Raw genomic sequence first — 25,005 nt, 5'->3', positions numbered from 1 at the left:
CAATAGTACGAAAAGCGTTCTTGATGAACAGATATTTCAGAATATCGAATGTAGATGAAAGTGTTCGGAAGTCTTTTCTGAAGGTGTGTAGCCACGTACAGAAGTGAAACATGGATGACAAACAGACAACAAGAGAACAGAGGGTTTCGAAATGTGGTGCTACAGAGCAATGCTGAAGATTCGACGGGTAGATCACATAAGCAATGGGAAGATACTGAACAGAATTGGGGAGCGAAAAATTTTGTGGCGCAACTTCACTAAAAGACTGGGTCGGTTGATAGATACGGTCTGGGGCATCAAGGGATCACCAATCTCGTGTTGCAGGGAAGTGCGGGGGGTCTAATAAATCGTAGAGGGAGACCAAGAAAGGTCAGAAGGATGAAAGTTGCAGTAGTTAATCGGAGATTAAGAGTGTTGCACAGGATAGAGCAACATGGAAGCTGCATCAAACCAGTCTTCGGACTGAAGACCACAACAACAACAACAACAACAAGACCAAAACATGGAACATACGACGACGATAACAACAACGGATGCAGTCTAAATGGCTCTGAGCACTATGGGACTTAACGTCTAAGGTCATCAGTCCCCTATAACTTGGAACTACTTAAACCTAACTAACCTAAGGACATCACACACATCCATGCCCTAGGTAGGATTCGAACCTGCGACCGTAGCGGTCCCGCGGTTCCAGACTATAGCGCCTAGAACCGCTCGTCCATCACGGCCGGCGGATGTAGTCTGTCACCCGTTAGTTTCAGCAAGAAATTTATGGGAAGTACGTTTGGAGCTCAGCATTGTATGGTAGTTAACCATGGTCTGTGCAAAAACGGGAAAAGAAGAGAATCAAAGTGATAGTGTAGAAGGATGATGGAAATTAGGTGAACGGGTAAGGTAAGAATCGGCGAGGAGATGAACACATTGACAAGAAGAGAGGACAGGATGATGGGGTATGTGTTAAGAAATCAGGAATTGGTACTGGAGGGAGCCGTAGAGGGTAAAACTGGACGGGGTGACAGAGGTTGAAATGCACCCAGCAAGTCACTGAGCAAGTTGGATCCATGTGCTGCTCCGATATGAAGACGTTGGCAAAGAAGAGAAATTCATAGCTGGCCCAGTCGAACCGGTGAGGAAAAGGAAGAACCTAAAACACTAACTAAATGTCCCCAATGAAGTATATCAACGCCTGTTTGCACCTAGTGTGTCCATTTAATTATCATTTCATTTCTAGCAAAGCTGCATGGTCATCAACGGTAACAGTTCTTTCGGGAATGTGGGTCTCAGGGAGCGTGCAGGGGATAAGTCCCTGCAGGCGCACTATCCTCTGTGCCCTCGGTGGCTTACATGGGTAGAGCGTCTGCCATGTAAGCAGGAGATCCCGGGTTCGACTCCCGGTCTGGGCACACATTTTCAACATGCCGCAATGAAGTGAATCAACGCCTGTTTGCAGCTAGGGTGTCCACTTAATGGTCATTTCATTTCTAGCAAAGCTGCAGGTCATCAACGGTAACTGTTCTTTCGGTAACATATACTACCGTCGTATACAGGGTGTTACAAAAAGGTACGGCCAAACTTTCAGGAAACATTCCTCACATACAAATAAAGAAAAGATGTTATGTGAACATGTGTCCGGAAACGCTTCATTTCCATGTTAGAGCTCATTTTAGTTTCGTCAGTATGTACTGTACTTCCTCGATTCACCGCCAGTTGGCCCAATTGAAGGAAGGTATTGTTGACTTCGGTGCTTGTGTTGACATGCGACTCATTGCTCTACAGTACTAGAACGTTTGGGCAGGCATTGCTGGTGATGTCTTGATTGGGCCCCATGTTCTTCCACCTACGCTGAGTGGAGCACGTTATCATGAATTCATACGGGATACTCTACTTGTGCTGCTAGAACATAAGCCTTTACAAGTACTACAGAACATGTGGTTCATGCACTATGGAGCTCCTGCACATTTCAGTCAAAGTGTTCGTACGCTTCTCAACAACAGATTCGGTGACCGATGGCTTGATAGAGGCGGACCAATTCCATGGCCTCCACGCTCTCCTGACCTCAACCCTCTTGACTTTCATTTATGAGGGCATTTGAAAGCCCTTGTCTACGAACCCCAGTACCAAATGTAGAGACTCTTCGTGCTCGTATTGTGGACGGCTGTGATACAATACGACATTCTCCAGAGCTGCATCAGAGCATCAGGGATTCCACGCGATGGAGGGTGGTTGCATGTATCCTCGCTAACGGAGGACATTTTGAACACTTCCTGTAACGAAGTGTTTGAAGTCACGCTGGTACGTTCTGCTGCTGTGTGTTTCCATTCCATGATTAATGTGATTTGAAGAGAAGTAATAAAGTGAGCCCTAACATGGAAAGTAAGCGTTTCCGGACACATGTCCACATAACATATTTTCTTTCTTTGTGTGTGAGGAATGTTTCCTGAAAGTTTGGCCGTACCTTTTTGTAATACCCTATATACAGTAACGACCATCCCGACTTTCTCTCTAATAGGTTTTGGAGGACCATCAAAAATCTAAACCCCCCCAATGGGAGATCGAGGTTTGAGTCGCGGTTCTGCGGAAAGCGAGTCACATTTGCCTCAGCCACCGCCGCAGTTTGCTCGGTCGGAGCGTGCGCCCTCCGGCTGAAGAGGACGGGACACTTCCGATCGAGGCCGCGTTATCAGTGCGTGTTGCGATAAGTGTTATCGGCGACACTGAATCAGCTGTGAGCAGCGCCTGTTGAGGACTGGAGTGTTTGCGCGGCTGTAGCAGGTTACCGAGTGTCAGCCGCCACTACAAGCAACGGGCGCTGTGGCGATAGCGCCAACCGAACAAACTGCGCTCCCGGCTCACGCTGCGGGCTAACCATGTTTGGTTATCCAGCGGTCCTGCCTGTTTACGGAGGGGCGTAGAATTCCGGAAGATCCTTTCATGTCGATAGTATGAAGACCAACTAAGCAAAACTCATTCCAAGTTTTCAGAAGAAACAAAAAACCGATACCTACTAAACTATTGAATAAAATACAATGCTTCCAGAATGAGATTTTCACTCTGCAGCGGAGTGTGCGCTGAATTGAAACTTCCTTGCAGATTAAAACTGTGTGCCGGACCGAGACTCTAACTCGCGATCTTTGCCTTTCGCGGGCAAGTGCTCTCCCAACTTACATGCTTGTCCCACTTCATATCGCTCTGTAGTATTACGCCCAAATATGTAAACAACGTGACTGTGTCAGGCGCTACACTACTAATGGGGTATTCAAACATTACGGGATTCTTTTTCCTATTCATCTGCATTAATTTACATTTATCTATATTTAGAGTTAACTGCCATTCTTTACACCAATCACAAATTCTGTCCAAGTCATCTTGACGACAACACCTTCCCGTACACCACAGCATACACACTGATAAGTGGATAGGGAGGGAGGGGAGGGGTGGGAAAGGATGACAGCACATCTGTTGAGACACCAGCGAACGACTTCGGTGGTTCTTGAGGCATGGGTAGAAACTGTATGGGAAGACGTGGACTGGAATACATCTACATACATGCAAACTTTCAAAAACCAAAAATCGGGAGATACAGTTTTCAAAAGCGGGAGGTACAAATGACCAAAAACTGCGGCTCATTTTCAGTATTATCTCGAGACTACTGATGTCTTACCTATCACGTCCCAAAGTTCTTGACAGGAAATAAAGCAAAAAGGCCCTATGAACATGTGTCCGCAAATGGAGGGTGTGCGCGAAAAAAAGACAACAAATCGTCCCGGGACACTGTACAGAGCTGCATCGCATCCCTGTCACAGATGCTCAAAATGGCCTCCATGGGACTGCAGTTGGTAGGGATAGTAGGGGCTGACATTCAGGACACGCATTATCATGCTTCGGTTTACTGCCATACGCGAAGTTAACATTTTCTCTCAGCCTTTTTTTTCCCACGTGTTTTGAAACATCGTTTTTTCCACCATGTGGTATATAAATGTCAGATGGGCAAAAAATACAAAACGGAAAAGCCAGAGCTTTTCTAGACTCGATAATGTAAAGAAACTGTTCCAAATATTGCTTCAATAAATCAGCGTTTTTGTTTACCATAATGAGAAACAAAACACCGAATCAAAACATTGCGAATATAACAAATAAGATACTCTCCTAATAACCGCTTACAGAGAATAAAGCCTTTCAGGGGTTGAGGTAACAAAATAACACTCTTAATCATCCGCTCTAAAGGTTTGTATCTATTGTAAAAGCGCTGAATAACAAGCGACTTCACTTAAGCACAATGAAAATGCATAAACACAAGTCGTGATCTGTTTCCACTGAGAAATACCACTTTACGTTCTACAGAAAGTGCGAGATTAAGGAAAAATAATCGATGTATAGGTTCTTGATTTTTATAGAATTTGATACGTACATCGATTAAGATCGACTAATGAGCGAAAAAAACTGAAATGGTGGGTTTTGAAAACAAATGTGTTACGCTTGTCGATACTCAGCTAAACATTGGGACAAGTAATGGAATAATCGGGAGATGGGAGAAGAAGTGGAAAAGCGTGAGTTTTCCTCCTAAATCGGGAAAACTGGCAAATATAGTTCATCTAACAAATAACTGAGCACGTTGGACCCAACAGTTTCTCTGAAGCTCAGAGATCAGCAGAAGAGAGAAAGGCGTGGCTGGCCGCACCAAACCAGTCATGAGACTGATGTCGCAAAAGAGAACACTGTTATTAGGAGGAAGCGCCGCCCAGGTGGTAATTTCTGCTAATTTTGTGAAGTGCAATCGGACAGAGTGGTTGTAATGGTGATATTTCGTTGAGAGAGCTACAGCCACCAGTGTTTCTCTTCTGCGATGAGACCACAGACGTAAAAGAGAGGGAAAATTACGATGTAGCGTTTTCACCATGAATTTTCTTCTGAGTGGTGGTAAAGTACGAATGGCGTTCCGCAGGGTTCAATATTGGAACCGCTCCTATTCCAGTCAAACGTAAGTGATCACTCAACTTACGGTGTTCTTTACTCACGATGGCAGTTTTACAATTAAGCACAACAGAGATGCTACAACAGAAACGACAGTGAATGAAATATTCAGGGGAATTATTGGCCGGAAATAAACAAGACTAGGGTCTGACTGCCCTTCGACGAGAACGTCATTAGAGACGGAGAACAACCTCCTCTTGGGGGGAAGGGTGAGCAACGAAATCGGCCGTGTGCTTTCCCCCAGGAACGTCCCCAGCATTCGCCTAAAGCGACCTTGAGAAACCACCGATAATTTACGGAGATCTGGAAGGGGACATGACCTACCGCCCCTGCGGATGAATAACCTCGCGCGTACTGGACCACAGGTCCCGTGTCCTGAGAGTGTAAGTGTTGCGCTGTGCGAATCCCGAGCCAAGTCGCAGTGGCGTGACCCGGTTGGCCGACTCCCACGCACTGCAGCCACTGGCAGCCGGCTGCAGCACCAGCGGAGGGGGGGGGGGTGGGGGGGGGGGGGAGTATCACTCGCTTCCAAGGCCTCTCACTCACCATACTGGGAACATCTCTCAGTATACGTAAATGTTTTATCAGGCACTGACGATGTGGCTGCCCGGAGGCAAGCACAGTCGTTGGACGGTCGTAAGTGGGCTAACTTCTGAAACACCTGAACAGCTTTAGCGTTTGGCGTAATGAATGACAACTCTGTTTAGAAGCGGATACATGAAAGGGGACGGTTGTAAGAAACAATAAGGGCCCAAAACTATTTCTAAAATGTGTTACATATACAGGGTGTTACATAAAGGTACGGCCAAACTTTCAGGAAACATTCCTCACACACAAATAAAGAAAAGGTGTTATGTGGACATGTGTCCGGAAACGATTAATTTCCATGTTAGAGCTCATTTTAGTTTCGTCAGTATGTACTGTACTTCCTCGATTCACCGCCAGTTGGCCCAATTGAAGGAAGGTAATGTTGACTTCGGTGTTTGTGTTGACATGCGACTCATTGCTCTACAGTACTAGCATCAAGCACATCAGTACGAAGCATCAACAGGTTAGTGTTCGTCACGAACGTTGTTTTGCAGTCAGTGCAATGTTTACAAATGCGGAGTTGGCAGATGCCCACTTGATGTACGGATTAGCACGGGGCAATAGCCGTGGCGCGGTACGTTTGTATCGAGACAGATTTCCAGAACGAAGGTGTCCCGACAGGAAGACGTTCGAAGCAATTGATCGGCGTCTTAGGGAGCACGGAACATTCCAGCCTATGACTCGCGACCGGGGAAGACCTAGAACGACGAGCACACCTGCAATGGACGAGGCAATTGTTCGTGCAGTTGACGATAACCCTAATGTCAGCGTCAGAGAAGTTGCTGCTGTACAAGGTAACGTTGACCACGTCACTGTATGGAGAGTGCTACGGGAGAACCAGTTGTTTCCGTACCGTGTACAGCGTGTGCAGGCACTATCAGCAGCTGATTGGCCTCCACGGGTACACTTCTGCGAATGGTTCATCCAACAATGTGTCAATCCTCATTTCAGTGCAAATGTTCTCTTTACGGATGAGGCTTCATTCCGACGTGATCAAATTGTAAATTTTCACAATCTACATGTGTGGGCTGAGGAGAATCCGCACGCAATTGTGCAATCACGTCATCAACACAGATTTTCTGTGAACGTTTGGGCAGGCGTTGTTGGTGATGTCTCGATTGGGCCCCATGTTCTTCCACCTACGCTCAACGGAGCACATTATCATGATTTCATACGGGATACTCTACCTGTGCCTTTACAAGTACGACACAACATGTGGTTCATGCACGATGGAGCTCCTGCACATTTCAGTCGAAGTGTTCGTACGCTTCTCAACAACAGATTCGGTCACCGATGGATTGGTAGAGGCGGACCAATTCCATGGCCTCCACGCTCCCCTGACTCAACCCTCATGACTTTCATTTATGGGGGCATTTGAAAGCTCTTGTCTACGGAACCCCGGTACCAAATGTAGAGACCCTTCGTGCTCGTATTGTGGACGGCTGTGATACGATACGCCATTCTCCAGGGCTGCATCAGCGCATCGGGGATTCCATGCGACGGAGGGTGGACGCATGTATCCTCGCTAACGGAGGACATTTTGAACATTTCCTGTAACGAAGTGTTTGAAGTCACGCTGGTACGTTCTGTTACTGTGTGTTTCTATTCCATGATTAGTGTGATTTGAAGAGAAGTAATAAAATGAGCTCTAACATGGAAAGTAAGCGTTTCCGGACACATGTCCACATAACGTATTTTCTTTCTTTGTGTGTGAGGAATGTTTCCTGAAACTTTGGCCGTACCTTTTTGTAATACCCTGTACATTTACGTAAGCTGCACACCAGAGATTACTGTTCCTTGTTTATTTACAGGCAAATTGGTATCGAGCGTATGCCCGTTACAAGCGGCACCTTGCGTACCAGTGCCGCTTTCTTAGGAGGAGAGAAGTGTTTACCGTCCCGTCAACAGCGATGTCATTACAGATGGAGCACAGGCCTGGATCAGAGAAGGACGGAGAAAGAAATCGGCCGTGTCCTTCCAAAGAAACAATGGCGGCACTTGCCTCAAGCGATTTAGAGGAATCACGGAAATTCTAATGTCGATCGCCGGGCGCGTGTTTGAACCATCGTCGGTTCCCGAATGCTTAACAGCGTGCATAGCACAGCGCTGTCTCGCTCAGTTAATAGTTTCTTACCAGATGCCAAAGACGTTTGCCAGTAACAGTCTTATAATTATCTAATTATATGACAATTATGAACAGTTTATTAATTTGGGGTTGTTATCTACATCTACATCTATACTCTGCAATCCACCATACGGTGCGTGGCGGAGGGTACCTCGTCCCACAACTAGCATCGTCTCTCCCCTTTCCACTCCCAAACAGAGCGAGGGAAAAATGACTGCCTATATGCCTCTGTACGAGCCCTAATCTCTCTTATCTTTGTGGTCTGTCCGCGAAAGGTAAGTTGGCGGCAGTAAAATTGTACTGCAGTCAACCACAAATTCTGGTTCTCTAAATTTCCTCACTAGCGATTCACGAAAAGAACGTCTCCTTTCAACTAGAGACTCCCACCCGAGTTCCTGAAGTATTTCCGTAACACTCACGTGATGATCAGACCTACCAGTAACAAATCTAACAGCCCGCCTTTGAATTGCTTCAATGTCCTCCCTCAATCCGACCTGATAGGGATTCCAAACGCTCGAACAGTACTCAAGAATAGGTCGTATTAGTGTTTTATAAGCGATCTCCTTTACAGATGAACCACATCTTCCCAAAATTCTACCAATGAACCGAAGACGACTATCTACATGCTTGTCCCACTTCATATCGCTCTGCAATGTTACGCCCAAATATTTAATCGACGTGACAGTGTCAAGCGCTACACTACTAATGGAGTATTCAAACATCACGGGATTCTTTTTCCTATTCATCTGCATTAATTTACATTTATCTATATTTAGAGTTAGCTGCCGTTCTTTATACCAATCACAAATCCTGTCCAAGTCATCTTGTATCCTCCTACAGTCTCTCAACGACGACACCTTCCCGAACACCACAGCATCATCAGCAAACAGCCGCACATTGCTATCCACCCTATCCAAAAGATCATTTATGTAGATAGAAAACAACAGCGGACCTACCACACTTCCCTGGGGCACTCCAGATGATACCCTCACTTCCGATGAACACGCACCACGTACTTTGAATGCTAAACACATCGCCATTGACAAATTATAAAATGTCCAAAACTGATATACTGATTAAAACAGTCATACAAGTAGATAATTATATCACTGTTATTGGCAAAGGTCGTTAGCATGTATTAGGAATTTATCTTTATGCACATTTGTCCGATACTAGTGCAGCAATAAATATATACGCGGACGTGCTAGAAAGACCCCCCCCATTTTTTTTTTGTTCTGTTCTCAATATCAGTTGAGGATTTACATGTCGTGCATATTACCAAATCGACGTTGCCGCTTCGCTAAGACAAGTTGCAACGATCTGCCTCAAAAGGCCTCCGAATTGTAGCGTGTAACACGGCGGCGCAGAACGTAACTCTGTCGGTGCGTGACAAACAGGGTGCCGTAATCGGGTTTTCATCGGCAGAAAACTTCGTCCACACATCGGGCACCCTCTCCTTCACCATGACCGTGTCAGAGCACACACGAGCGTTACGACACCTGCAACTGTCCCACGCATTGGGTTCACCGTCATCGATCAGTCCCAACTTGGCCCCAACTGATTTTCATCTGTTTCCACAAATTTTAGAACACCTTCGAGGATTTCACTTTGATAGTAATGAAGGGGTGCAAGTATAAACAAATTGGTTTCTCTTTGGGAATGGCGTGTTCGTCGTCAGATGTATATGTTGAGAAATAAATATGTAGACATGAAGAATAAAGACGTACAGTGTTAATAACGTTCGTTTTATTTAAAAAGTTTTAAGGGGCTCCAGAAACGATCAATTCATGAATTGTTCAAATTTTACTATTTTGCATTTTAAAAATCTACACTTTCCCTTTTAAACATATAATTTATTCAGTTCAGAAGACTACAGCTGTTTTTAAAATATTTTAGAAATATGTTCTGCATTGTCGTGACCCATTGTGGCGCTGTTAAACTGCTGTCAGATGTTGTACTTATGAAGTATACACCTATAAACATACTCTGCCTGATGCGGCAATGGAGGTGATAAAACCTATTTTCAGAGACTTAGCAGCACTTCAGCTGTTGAAAAAGGATTCCCAAGACGGTGTTTGTTGGAGCAGAAACCCTTCACTATGGTGTGTACAATGCTGTTGCTACTTTCAATGATGGCAACGTCGTAAGGTGCAACGTATTTCGGAATATGGGAACGAAGATAGATTTTAACATGGTACGAACGAGGCTTGCTTCAGACAAGGAACGTCTGCTGGCTGATGACAGGGCTTTACATAGCCTAGAAGCACGAGCCGGGGAGAACAGGGGGAGGACAAAGAGGACGGTGGAGGACTAGTTTGCACCTGGAATGCACCAAGAAGCGAATCCAAACTTTGTCGCCCTGTTCGTAATAGTTTTATTTCTTGATACAAATTGCATGTTTTCTCAGGATCTACCACAACAAATTGCTTTAAATTTTCAGGAAATGTTCCACAGTCCCTTCTGCGCAATTTAACACAGCGTGTTTTGCAAATACGTGTATACTGCAGAATTTATAAAAAACAAGTCACAAAAAAGTAGTGAATTTTCATTACAATAGAAAAAACTAATTTCTAACTACTGAATTCAAATTTTTAAAAATCTATGTGTTAAGTTGTAGCCAATGCTCTAGTAGATAAGTTGTAAAAATTTCAACTTCCTAGCACAAATACTTTCTGAGAAAACATGTAATTTATAAGCGCTATTCTAACATTGGGAAGATAGGGCTTTCCGGAGACCCTTGAGTTTTCGTGTACAAAATTAGGGGGCATGGCTTTTCACCACACCCTCGTACATTATGCAGAATATGTGGTTGGGTGTAAGCGAGCAGCTGGCGGCCCTATCTTGTCACGATAACTAATTAGACTATTATGACATCACGCGGTTGACAACACAGGCAATAAATTTCTACGTGCAAAGTATACAAGAAGTTGTGGCGCAATGTGACAGCTACGTGCAAAATCGGTGGAAGTTATGTGGAATAGTAGTTTAAGATTTTATTTTTTACTCGGTAAATAGTTTTCCCATGTCTCTACTCTTCTTGTTTTTATAAGGAAGAGCCAAGAAACTGGTACACCTGCCTTATATATAAGGCCCCCACAAGTACGCAGAAGTGCCGCAACACGGCGTGGCATGGACTTAAATAATGTCTGAAGTATTGCTGGAGGGAATTGACACCTTGTATCCTGCAAGGCTGTTCATAAATCCATAAGAGTTCGAGGGGGTGGAAAACTCTTCTGAACAGCACGTTGCAAGGCATTCCAGATATGCTCAATAATGTTGATGTCTGAGCAGTTTCGTGGCAAGCAGAAGTGTTTAAACTCAGAAGAGTGTTCCTCGAGCTACTCTGTAGCAATTCTGGACGTATGGGGTGACGCATTGTCCTGCTGGAGTTGTCCAAATCCGTCGGAATGCGCAGTGGACATGGACGGATGTAGGAGATCACACAGGATGTTTAGGTACGTGTCACCTGTAAGGGTCGTATCTAGACGTATCAGGGGTCCCATATCACTGCAAGTGCGCACGGCTCACACCATTACAGAGCCTCAAACAGCTTGAACACTCCTCTGATGACGTGAAGGGCCCGTGGATTCACGAGGTCGTCTCTGTTGTGTTGGCAAAAGAGCCAACACCTTGTTACTAGAGGAGACCGAAATGCACGCGTTTTAGGTCACGCAGGCTGGCGTGAGGAGGGAAGAACTATACTGAAGTGAGGTCTGGAATTAGAATTCAGAAAGCGGACGTAATTAGTTGGATACTTAACTTTATGCCATTAATGATGAACGTCGCTCTTGACGGTACATGATTCACAATACTATCTGTGCAGAATACATTCTTGAAGTAACTGAATATGGCGCCTTGCTAGGTCGTAGCAAATGACGTAGCTGAAGGCTATGCTAAACTGTCGTCTCTGCAAATGAGAGGGTATGTAGACAGTGAACCATCGCTAGCAAAGTCGGCTGTACAACTGGGCGAGTGCTAGGAAGTCTTTCTAGACCTGCCGTGTGGCAGCGCTCGGTCTGCAATCACTGATAGTGGCGACACGCGGGTCCGACGTATACTAACGGACCGCGGCCGATTTAAAGGCTACCACCTAGCAAGTGTGGTGTCTGGCGGTGACTCCACAGTCTCCATATCCGTACACGTCCATCCGCTCGATACAATTAGAAGCGAGACTTGTCCGACCAGGTGCCGGCCGCGATGGTCTAGCGGTTCTAGGCGCTCAGTCCGGAACCGCGCGACCGCTACGGTCGCAGGTTCGAATCCTGCCTCAGGCATGGATGTGTGTGATGTCCTTAGGTTAGTTAGGTTTAAGTAGTTCTAAATTCTAGGGGACTTATGACCACTGATGTTGAGTCCCATAGTGCTCAGAGCCATTTTTGTCCGACCAGGCAAGATGTTTCTAGTCATCAACAGTCCAATGTCGGTGTTGACGGGCCCAGGCGAGGAATAAAGCTTTGTGTCGTGCAGTCGTCATGGGTACACGAGTGCGCCTTAGCCTGGGAAAGCCCATATCGATGATGTCTCGTTGAGTGGTTTGCAGGCTGAGACTTGGTGCAGTATTGAAATCTGTAGTAATTTGCGGAAGGGTTGCGGTTCTGTCACGTAGAAGGATTATCTTTAGTCGTCGTTGGTGCCGTTCTTGCAGGATCTTTTTCCGGCCGCAGCGATGTCGGAGATTTAATGTTTTACCGGGTTTCTGATATTCCCGGAACACTCGAGAAATGGTCGTACGGGAAATCGCTACCTCGGAGATGCTGTGTCCCATCGCTCGTGCGCCGGCTATAACACCACGTGCGAACTCACTAAAATCTTGATAACATGTCATTGTAGAAGCGGTAACCGATCTAACAACTGCGCCAGACACTTGCCTTACATAGCCGTTACCGGCCGCAGCGCCTTATTCTGCCTGTTTACGTATCTCTCTATTCGAATGGTTCAAATGGCTCTGAGAACTATGGGACTTAACTTCTGAGGTCATCAGTCCCCTAGAACTTAGAACTACTTAAACCTAACTAACCTAAGGACATGACATACATCCATGCCCGAGGAAGGATTCGAACCTGCGACTGCAGCGGTCGCTCGGTTCCAGACTGTAGCGCCTAGAACCGCTCGGCCATCGAGGCCGGTTCTCTATTTGATTATGCGTGTCTATTGGCTTGCCAATTTGGAGCTTCAGTGTATTACCATGTGGAACGTACTTTCTGGTTACACCCTCTGTATAAACTTTCCTCACACGGTGCCTCTATCCTTGAGTCGGCTTGTGGATGGCTGCACAATTTCTCGGCGCCTCTGCTGCCGCCCTTTTGCTTGGCCCGATCCGTCGTCTGCGAGAAGCACTGGCGGCCTTTGTCTCGCCGCTACTCGTAAACGGAGTGCAGACACCTGTCATATCTCCGCCTTGGCGCCACAAACAGTCTTTTGATGTCGGACACGGGAACCCGTGGGCGCGGCCTATCAACAAACGCCGCAGTAGCCGCTCTGTTCTGGCACTTCTGACCCTGCTGCACCGCCCCTGAAGTCACTGCAGCCGTGTTTGGGGAGAGCAGTGATCAAAACGCTCTGTTCCTTATGATCTCGTGTAACAAACTCTAGACGAAAATACACTGCCTTTCAAAAAGCGTCATCCGATTTACAGGCCTTAAGGGGGAACGTTCGTGGAAAGCACATACTACACTCCTGGAAAAAAGAACACATTGACACCGGTGTGTCAGACCCACCATACTTGCTCCGGACACTGCGAGAGGGCTGTACAAGCAATGATCACACGCACGGCACAGCGGACACACCAGGAACCGCGGTGTTGGCCGTCGAATGGCGCTAGCTGCGCAGCATTTGTGCACCGTCGCCGTCAGTGTCAGACAGTTTGTCGTGGCATACGGAGCTCCATCGGTGTCTTTAACACTGGTAGCATGCCGCGACAGCGTAGACGTGAACCGTGTGTGCAGTTGACGGACTTTGAGCGAGGGCGTATAGTGAGCATGCGGGAGGCCGGGTGCACGTACCGCCGAATTGCTCAACACGTGGGGCGTGAGGTCTCCACAGTACATCGATGTTGTCGCCAGTGGTCGGCGGAAGGTGCACGTGCCCGTCGACCTGGGACCGGACCGCAGCGACGCACGGATACACGCCAAGACCGTAGGATCCTACGCAGTGCCGTAGGGGACCGCACCGCCATTTCCCAGCAAATTAGGTACACTGTTGCTCCTGGGGTATCGGCGAGGACCATTCGCAACCGTCTCCATGAAGCTGGGCTACGGTACCGCACACCGTTAGGCCGTCTTCCGCTCACGCCCCAACATCGTGCAGCCCGTCTCCAGTGGTGTCGCGACAGGCGTGAATGGAGGGACGAAAAGAGACGTGTCGTCTTCAGCGATGAGAGTCGCTTCTGCCTTGGTGCCAATGATAGTCGTATGCGTGTTTGGCGCCGTGCAGGTGAGCGCCACAATCAGGACTGCATACGACCGAGGCACACAGGGCCAACACCCGGCATCATGGTGTGGGGAGTGATCTCCTACACTGGCCGTACACCTCTGGTGATCGTCGAGGGGACACTGAATAGTGCACGGTACATCCAAACCGTCATCGAACCCATCGTTCTACCATTCCTAGACCGGCAAGGGAACTTGCTGTTCCAACAGGACAATGGACGTCCGCATGTATCCCGTGCCACCCAACGTGCTCTAGAAGGTGTAAGTCAACTACCCTGGCCAGCAAGATCTCCTGATCTGTCCCCCATTGAGCATGTTTGGGACTGGATGAAGCGTCGTCTCACGCGGTCTGCACGTCCAGCACGAACGCTGGTCCAACTGAGGCGCCAGGTGGAAATGGCATGGCAAGCCGTTCCACAGGACTACATCCAGCATCTCTACGATCGTCTCCATGGGAGAATAGCAGCCTGCATTGCTGCGAAAGGTGGATATACACTGTACTAGTGCCGACATTGTGCATGCTCTGTTGCCTGTGTCTATGTGCCTCTGGTTCTGTCAGTGTGATCATGTGATGTATCTGACCCCAGGAATGTGTCAATAAAGTTTCCCCTTCCTGGGACAATGAATTCCGGGTGTTCTTATTTCAATTTCCAGGAGTGTATTTAAAATATGCACCTAATTCACAATTTTGAAGATACGACAAGGGAATTTTGTACCATACTTTACACGAAATTAACAGTTTACGATTAAGTTCCTTGGATCGAATGTATCTAGCACTTTTTATTATCAAAAAAATAACGCATGTACCTTTTTCTTAGAATAGAAGCTTTCGAAATGTGGTGCTACAGAAGAATGCTGAAGATTAGATGGGTTGATCACATAACTGATGAGGAGGTATTGAATAGAATTGGAGAGAAAAGGAGTTTGTGGCACAACGTGACAAGAAGAAGGGACAGGTTGGTAGTACATGTTCTGAGGCATCGAAGGATCACAAATTTAGCATTGGAGGGCAGTGTGGAGGGTAAAAATAGTAACGGGAGACCAAGAGATGAATACACTAAGCAGATTCAGAAGGATGTAGGCTGCAGTAGGTACTGGGAGATGAAGCAGCTTGCACAGGATAGAGTAGCATGGAGAGCTGCATCAAACCAGTCTCAGAACTGAAGACCACAACAACAATAACTATCTCTTTGCATACAGCAAGTATGAATATATCGATAGGTGGATTTTAATAATTTGTGATTATAATTCTGTGCGTATAATATGAAATTATCAATCAACTAAATACCTAGGTATTACAATTACGAACAACTTAAATTGGAAGGAACACACACAAAATGTTGTGGGGGAAGGCTAACCGAAAGCACTCCGTCTTCAGGCCACAAGTGGTCCATCGGGACCATCCGACCGCCGTATCATCCTCAGTTGAGAATGCGGATAGGAGGGGCGTGTGGTCAGCACACCGCTCTCCCGGTCGTTATGATGGTTTTCTTTGACCGGAGCCGCTACTATTCGGTCGAAGACAGTAACTTGTTCTCGAAAGAACAGTTACTGTTGAGTTAAAGGCTACCCAGCCATTGACCTTCGTCTGTGCGAATGCGCACAGGTTGCCCAAACTCTTATCGGAATCGCCAAAACGTGTGCGAGTAATGAGTAAGTGGGCTAATGTCTATAAGGTACAATACATATGTAGAATTGTGGACAGTTGGGAATGTGAGTCTCACGGGAAGCGTGCAAGGAATAAGTCCCTGCACTCGCGCTATTCATCTGTGTCCTCGCTGGCTCAGATGGATAGAGCGTCTGCCATGTAAGCAGGAGATCCCGGGTTCGAGTTCCGGTCCGGGCACACATCTTCAGCTGTCCACATCGAGGTGTATCAACAACACCTGTCGGCAGCTTAGGATGTTAGTTAGTCATCATTTAAACAGAAGTATTATTTTCTGTTATTCTCTTCGAGACATTATTTCAAAAAATAATAATATGCATTAGCTGAGTTTCAAAAAATATCGTCGTGGCATTGCACAGTTTGCTTCTGTTGTGGAAATGACAACCTTATTAGTGACGAGAGAGGTCCTTAAAAGACTCGCTCTTTGTCTTGTCCGAAACAGCGCGCGGCTCATGCATAGCAAATATTTCGCAGGCCTCCGCAGGGAGACGGGCATGAATTATTCACAGCGACATCTCGGCCAACGGACATTATTCATCGAATGGCTGAAAGCGGGTATTCTTCCCGACAGAAGTTTCTCGCCTCCGCCACTTCTTATGCGACCTAAGCGTCCGATTAGGTCTTCCGGAAGGACGCTGTGAATGATGGCGAGTCATGTGATCCCATCTACAGCTGTATCTGAGACTCTGTAAGACACGCACGGTGAGTGGCAGAGAGAACGTGGCTTCATAGTACCATTCAATATTCTTCCTAATCCTTTCGTTCATTTTTCTCTTGCTGTAATAAATGGCAGCTCTCTTTACATGATCAATGTAACGCAGCGTCTCCGACGGGTTGCCATAAAGTTTGAAGTTGCTTTTTTTTGCCTTCCCCAACAGTTTTTACCCTCCGCAGCTCCCTCTTGTATCGTAGATAGTATTGTCTGCTGTCTTAATGTGGGACGTTTATGAAACTGATCGAAAATGTTGATATCAATTTATTTATTATTTATTAGTAGAACTCGTGGGCAATAAGTTCACGAAGCTTCAGTGATGAAATAGCATCCGAAGTGCTTCAAAAATAATTAAATATATCACGCAACCTTTCTGTCACGCCCATTTTTCTAAGCAACACTTCAATATTAGCTCGATGAACTAAGATTGCGTGGATTAATTTCAAGCAATCTCGTCCGGGATAATTCTAGAAGGCTGTGGTATATACCCTTTGGTTTTATACATTATCTGTGACTCCGTTCCGTATCTCTGTGCTTCTCACACCGAAACGATGCCCAAAACCACATTTTCATCTGCCACGATGCAACGTATGATGCAGTTCTCGTGTTTAGTGATGAAAACGCATGCAGGATGAAGATATTAGGGAGAATGGGCGTTAAGCTAGGAAATTTCATTCAAGAATTCTTGAGAAAAGAGATTAACAGCATCTTTCTGCAACTGAAAAGTCAGTTCATGACCTGGTAAAGAACGAGGGCAGGAAACAAGAAACCAGAAGAGAAGCTCTGAAGGGAAAGAGGACCCTTAGTACAAATCTGGAGCCTCCTGAGCGATGTGACATAAGAGAAAACGTTAGCTTTATTTTTCCTGAAAATTACATTTGTTAAAGTTTATGCACCTTTTTCTCAGAATCTATGAAGGCAAGAGAAAATTTTGAAATTCTGAGTGTAGAGTAAATTATGTACCAAAGTGCTTGTAATGTTGCATAAATTTTATATTACACTTACAGAGTTATAATACAAAAATATTAAAATTCTCCTGTTTGATATATTGAAAAACCCTCATGCAAGAAGTTTATTATACGCAAAGAGATCAAACAGAGAAAATTTTGTAGAAATCTCTCGAATAGTTGTCGAGAAAAATGTATATATACTATCTTTTGAAAGAATTTTTTTTTAAATTCCATGAAAAAGTTAAATGTATATAATCCAAAGTAGTTAACAGTAAGAGTTATGTAAGGCATGGTACAAAATTTCAATTGCCGTATCTTCAAAATCGTTGATTTGATGTATCTTTAAAATAGTATGCGTTTTTCATATACGAACCCGCTCCCTCCATAATACATGTCCTTTGTTCTTATCAATGTCTTCCATACGCTCCTTTCTTCGCTGGTTATGTGCAGAATATCCTCACATCTTATCAGTCCGCGTAATTTCAACATCCTTATACGAGGCATGTTCAGAAAGTAAGCGTACTAAATTTTCATAGTCATTTTAAAAAAAAGGTGTATTTGAAAAAAAATTACGGGATGTTGTTGATACACTTGTTGACTATTTTTCATATAACCGCCGTCATGTTCAATGCATGTGGCGAGACGTGCCGCAAACTTCAAAAATGGCTCTGAGCACTATGGGACTTATTTTCTGAGGTCACCAGTCCCCTAGAACTTAGAACTACTTAAACCTAACTAACCTAAGGACATCACACACATTCATGCCCGAGGCAGGATTCGAACCTGTGACCGTAGCGGACACACGGTTCCAGACTGTAGCGCCTAGAACCGCTCGGCCACACTGGCCGGCGCCGCAAACTTCTTTATGTGCTCCTCAAAGAACTGTCCCTCAAATTCCTTCCATCCTTCCACGACCTCTTTCTGCACCTGCTCGTCGGTTGAAAATCTAACTTCATTTACGTGTGCTTTTCCCGTATTCCCCTGACTCGCCAAGTCAGGGAAATATGGGGAGTGATTCAAAACATCCCAACAAAATGTGTTCAATAGCGCCTTGGTGGCTGAGGCTGTTGTGTAACAAGCGACGTTATGGTGTTATGTCCAAAGGTGAATGTTTGGTGCGCGCTATTGCACGATCGAATTATTATTCTTCGCTGAGGTTACCATCACATCTGCAGTGTACCTGGTCATGTTGCCACTGTATGCTGTTCCTCAGCTGCTTCAGTATCATCCCGCTATCTTGTTTCAGCAAGAATGTGCACCGCCTCATTGGGGTTTGGATGTCCGCGCCTGACTCGATATGACCCTTCCTGGGCGATGGATTGGTGGTGATGGGCCAACGGTTTGGCCCCCTCGCTCTCCTGACATAACCCCATTAGACTTCTTTTTATGGGGTTATGTCAAGGACGAGGTCTACCGAACACGTGTACCAGATCCTGAAACCCTGCGGCAACGGATAACCACAGTCGTTGAATCGATCCCTCCAGTGATGTTGGCTAATGTGTGGACGGAAATTGAATATCGCCTAGATGTGCTACGTGCTACCAAGGGTGCTCATGTGGAAGTTTACTGATGTGTGAATAAAACTTTCATAGTCTGTAAACAATTAGACACCAGTTTCATATTTGTATCTTACTTCTAGCCTGAGTTATCAATATATGTAATCAGAGAAAGACTTTTCGCACACACTGTAATTTTCCGTAAAGTTGGAACATCTTGCGGCATTTTAAGGTGTAATATAACGTAGAAAAAATATTTTTCGTCTATTCTCACTTGGACAAAAATAAGAAAACCCCGCGGGAAATACCTTCTTGAACATAAATGCAGATGCCAGCCGTTGTATTTGACCAAAACGGCACCTGTGCAATGGACACAACATGTAACAAGTCTCAGTTGTGGTCAGAACAGTGTCCTGTGCAGTTGTGGGTCGGAGCTGAGTGAATTCGAACGTGGGCCGGTTGTTGGCGTTCATACGGTGGATGCTTCCGCAACCAAGTAAGTCCAAGTGTATGGTGTTTCAAGAGGCAACACATCGAAGATTTACACCGTATACAGGGGAAGCGGATAAACGTTATCCGCTCAGTCACAATGCGCACGGAAGTAGTTGTCGAATGGTAGTGACAGACGGTCACTGAAGAGGATTCTGATGACAAATAGGACGACAGCTGCAAAAGTCACTGCAGAACTGTGTGTCGAACTCAAAAAAGCCTGTCAGCACCAAAACAATTCGATGTGAGCTGCAGACCCACGGAACTGCAGGACGAGCTGAAATTCCAATATCACACAGTGGTGCAAATGCCTTCAACAGCATGGTGCCGAAGTCATAAGAACCTGGCCTATGTGTCAATGGGCGAAAGTCATTTTGTTGGGCAAGTTTTTCTGCACACTGTTTCCAACTTCTGACCGAGTTTGCGACTTGAGAGTGAAATCTGGTGGGGGTTCGGTAAAGATTTCGACAGCCATGTCGTGGTGTTCCATGGGTCGCTATCCACATCTACATCTACATACATGCTCCGCAATCCACCATACGGTGCGTGGTGGAGGGTACCTCGGAAAAATGACTGCCTATATGTTTCTGTGCGAGCCCTAATCTCTATTACCTTATTTTTTTGGTCTTTCCGCGAAATGTACGTTGGCGGCAGTAAAATTGTACTGCAGTTCTGGTTCTCTAAATTTCATCAGTAGCGATTCACGAATAGAACGCCTCCTTTCCTCCAGAGACTCCCACCCGAGTTCCTGAAGCATTTCCGTAACACTCGCGTGATGATCAAACCTACCAGTAACAAATCTAGCAGCCCGCCTCTGAATTGCTTCTATGTCCTCCCTCAATCCGACCTGACAGGGATCCCAACACTCGAGCAGTCGTATTAGTGTTTTATAAGCGGTCTCCTTTACAGATGAACCACATCTTCCCAAAATTCTACCAATGAACCGAAGACGACTATCCGCCTTCCCCACAACTGCCATTACATGCTTGTCCCACTTCATATCGCTCTGCAATGTTACGCCCAAATATATAATCGACGTGACTGTGTCAACCGCTACACTACTAATGGAGTATTCAAACATTACGGGATTCTTTTTCCTATTCATCTGCATTAATTTACATTTATCTATATTTAGAGTTAGCTGCCATTCTTTACACCGATCACAAATCCTGTCCAAGTCATCTTGTATTCTCCTACAGTCACCCAACAACGACACCTTCCCGTGCAGCACAGCAAACAGCCGCACATTGCTATCCACCCTATCCAAAAGATCATTTATGTAGATAGAAAACAACAGCGGACCTACCACACTTCCCTGGGGCACTCCAGATGATACCCCCACCTCCAATGAACACTCAACATCGAGGACAACGTACTGGGTTCTATTACTTAAGAAGTCTTCGAGCCACTCTCATTATTGAGAACCAATCCCATATGCTCGTTCCTTAGTTAGGAGTCTGCAGTGGGGCACCGAGTCAAACGCTTTGTGGAAGTCAAAGAATATGGCATCCGCACATAATTAAACTGCACATAAACCAGTATATATGGAGCAAATAATAGGCTGTACAGTAACACATTACCCAGTAGAAGAAATCAAAGGTAACTTGATAAACGTTATAAAAGCTGTTGGAAGGTTGTTTCCTGGATGTAGAGCTCTGGTGGAACTGTAACATTAATGACCCCTCTAAAACTGCAATCGCTACAATTTCATCGTAGTTTGTTAATATTTATTTTAGATCCTATTGTCCTGTTCTACATGTGTCACATCATCTGTCACAAACAATGAACATTGCAGAGTTAGGGCGGCTTGCGTTCCTCAGTGATATCTGTAGCTCTACCATAGAAGCAACCACATTACAGGAAGGGATACCTGTAGGGAACAGGCTGATGTATGGTTGCTGAAGAGCACCAACACACTGGATAATTGACAGATCTGACCTTGTAACACTGGCCAACATGGTCTTGCTATGTTGGTAGCGTGATTGGCTGAAAGCATGGGTAAACCACAACTCTTGTATTTCATGAGTACACCCAAATCTACTGTATGGTCCAATGGTGGCGGCATCCGCATGGGTAAAAAATTAGGGAGGTGAAATAGTCTCCAAGCGGATCTCTGGTCAGGGAGTACTCGGAAACATGTCCCTGGGGAAAACAAATCTGTTACAAATATAAACGTTTTACGTCTCAGTTATAAAGAATTTTATTTATAAATGATACGCTTCAATTTCTTGCGCACCACTATGAGGTATAGCATGTTTGGAAACGAATGACACGCCAATGTGCACTGCGGTCTCATTAGCAGCAGTCTGCTGTTTGTTCTTTCTATAATTGACGTTAGTGCATAAAGTTTGTAAAGAACAATACTTTGCGATTGAGACAAAAACATATATTTTTCACAAACACTATTACGGTCGCTACATCCCTGTGACGATGTCACGGTTTCAAACACGAATCTTGTGTTCTGTAGGTCGAAAATCTTGACTACAGTAAGCTGATTCAAATTGGTATATGTTGCAGTGGTTCTGCAGAGATGGAGACACTTGAATAGACTGAGTTGCGTGGAGAGCAGCATCAAACCAATCTTCAGACTAAAGACCACCAACACAACAACAACAACACGTGTTATAGTCTTATCCAAATGTTAATATGCAGTAAAGAGGACCAGAGAGATATTTGGGAAGAGAACGTAAGTTCACAGAGAAGAAAAAAAGCTTTCCACATTGCCACTGAAATTGTAATTCTTTTAGTGATGGCAAAGGACCTGGAAGAGCCACTGAAGAGAATGGATTGTCTTGAAGAGAGATTATAAGATAAATATCAACAAAATTAAAAGAAAGAAAATGGACTGTAGTCGAATTTAATCAGACGATGCTGAAGGAATTAGTTTACGAAATGAGCCACTAAAAATGAGGTTTGCTATTTGAGCAGAAAAATAACCGATGATTGTCGAATTAGTGAAGGTAAAAATGCAGTTGGGCAATGTCGAGGAAAGCATTTCTGAAAAAGAGAACTTCATTAACGTCAAATACAAATTTAGTGTCAGGACGTCTTTTCTGAAAATATTTTTCCTGAATGTAGCCACGTATGTAAGTGCAACGAGGATGATAGTCAGTTTAGACAAGAAGAGAATGAAAAGTTTTGAGATGAGGTGCTACAAAATAATGCTGAGGATTAGTTGTATGGCTTGAGTAACTAGTGCGGAGAAGTAAGGGAAACAGAATTTTATCACGCAACTTGACTAAAAAAAAAAAGGATCGGCTTACAGGATTCACTGGAGGTGTCAAGGAATTGCAGTTCGGTAATGGAGGTGTGTGTGTGTGTGTGTGTGTGTGTGGGAGGGGGGGGGGGGTGGTAATAATTCTAGTCAAGTCTCGAGTACAGTAAACATGTTCAAATGGATGTAGGTTGCTAGTGTTGTGCAGAGATGAAGAGGCACGCATAAGATAAAGTGGCGTGGAGAGTTGCATCAAACCTGTTCTTGCACTGAAGCCAACACAGAAACAACAACAATAATAGCTAAGACGCGGGAAGCAAAGCTGCTATAGTGTCGGCTGGTACTTACTGGCACTCGTTCATGATCTCTTCCTGGCTGCGAACTTGCACTGGGGCTAGCTTTTCGACGCTCTCGTCGTAGTTGCAAAAGCAGCGAGTGATCTTCTCGTCGAACGTGTTGACGAGGTCTTCCAGTGACCCGGAGAACATCTCGTTGAAAGTGTCACTGGACACGCTAGCCGGGTCCGCCGTGATGGTGGTGGTCGTCGTCTGTTGTTGCTGCTGCAGCTCCTGGAACTGCTTGTTGGCCGCGTCGTTGTCTAGCTGTTCTCCAGGAGGGGTGTTGGACCCGCCACCCTCGCCATTGGTGGCCGGGTTGAAGTTGTCGTCGGGAGCTGGATCGGCCCCCGGCCTCGTGTTGTCCGACAGGGCCGTCGTGCCGGTGGTCTGGGGCCATTCTTCGCTCTCCTCGAACTGTGCCAGCGGAGCTTCGAACTTGAGCTCGGCCATTTTGCCCGCCATATCGCGCATGGCTGGATCACGGCTTCCCGCTACGGGCAGCGGAGGCCTTCTGCGCGCGCCCCTCCGTCGTGTGTCCGCCGCCTCTCGCACACCTGTGTTGTTTACTGTCTGGACGGGCCCGCCTTCCGCCAACCCGCGCCCGCTCTGCTGATCCGCGCGCGTCCAAGTCCCAGGGGCGACTGAGCAGCCGGCCCGAGAGAGCGCCGGGCTCGTTTCGCTAGTTCCGCCGCGCGCCACCAGACTAGCGCCACCGTCGCGGCCTATTGATCCAGTTGCAGAAGTGCGAATTTCGTTTGTCTCTCTCTCTCTCACACTTGGCTGCGTTGTTTGTGTACTGTGTATGTGTATACGTACACGTGTCTCGCACACATTCGCTGTTATTTAGATGGACAAGCTGCTGACAGTTCCATAGCGCTTTCGCAAACGAGAATGTTTTTCGTTTCCCGCTGTAAGAGGGGGACGTATGAGAAAATGCGCGGATACGTATACACTAATGGAGCTTTTATTACCTGAGAGATAACTCAACAAAATTTTTCGCATGTTATCATTATATTATTGTCTATAATCTGGATGTTTCTTCAATTTTTTGTCAAATACTTTTCTCAAAGTTGCTGGATGCCTTCAGAGTACCTACTACCGCATCAGAAACGTTTTCTCAAAGGCTAATATACTTTTCACTTTCAAAACGTGATCCTTAGCAATTAGATAAAAAAATCTGTGTACCAGCTTGTTAATACTAGTCTTAAAATTTCGCAAGATTTTTTTATTTTTTATTTGACAGTAATAAACTTTTAAAAAAATTGTCCCACATGAAGTTATGTTTTAGAATACACAAAGTCCGTAGCAGATTTCACCTATTTATCTGCGGTGGTTCAACAGAGCCTGCCGGAGTGGCCGAGCGGTTCTAGGCGCTTCAGTATGGATCCGCGCGACCGCTACGGTCGCAGGTTCGAATCCTGCCTCGGTCATGGATGTGTGTGATGTCCTTAGGTTAGTTAGGTACAAGTAGCTCTAGGTTCTAGGAGACTGACGACCTCCGATGTTAAGTCCCATAGTGCTCAGAGCCGTTTGAGCCATTTGGTTCAACAGAAAATGTTCCCTATGCACTGAAAAATAAAAGTTTCGAGAAGAGCAGAAAAAAAATTATTAGCATTTATGCCAGGAAAAAGTTTCATAATGTTGGCCATAACCATAGATTTGGCCTCTTTGGTCTTCATGTTGCTCTTTTCTTCTAGTCTGATCCTTCTAGCATGCCCTTTTGACAATATCCTTCACTGGCTAGCAGAACTAACAATAGGCACATCTTCAGTCTTCTTCACTTCAGTGAAGCAACCTGCACCAAATCCTGGTCTCATAAGAGTTGTGAATCTTGCCGTGTTACCAGAGAAGCATCACATGAGGAATTTTTTACAATAGTAGACTAGCAAAATGTTGTCTTTGAACGTCTCTTCTAGATGAGGGTGTTAAAGCTTTCGTTTGTGTTTTGTGTTCCACCACGGGTGCATTTCTTTTATAAATCGTAATTAATCGCATCGAAAATAGGCTCACAGCCTTCTATACTCTACA

The 25,005-nt window shown here is 45.5% G+C and overlaps 1 protein-coding gene across 1 annotated transcript in view; it reads right to left on the bottom strand.

Moving 5' to 3' along the window:
- The window catches only part of LOC126292191 (fasciculation and elongation protein zeta-2), a 358,256-nt gene extending 334,583 nt beyond the window's left edge, over positions 1–23,673 (bottom strand). The window contains exon 1 of the mRNA XM_049986034.1: positions 22,988–23,673. Within this exon, the coding sequence (XP_049841991.1) occupies positions 22,988–23,448 (461 nt within the window). The 5' untranslated portion in view covers positions 23,449–23,673. The remainder of the gene's footprint in view (positions 1–22,987) is intronic.
- Positions 23,674–25,005: the final 1,332 nt, after the last annotated feature.

The sequence above is a fragment of the Schistocerca gregaria genome, chromosome 9 (assembly GCF_023897955.1).
Source record: "Schistocerca gregaria isolate iqSchGreg1 chromosome 9, iqSchGreg1.2, whole genome shotgun sequence".
In the NCBI taxonomy this organism is placed as follows: Eukaryota; Metazoa; Arthropoda; class Insecta; order Orthoptera; family Acrididae; genus Schistocerca; species Schistocerca gregaria.
This window is presented reverse-complemented; position numbering and strand designations above follow the sequence as displayed.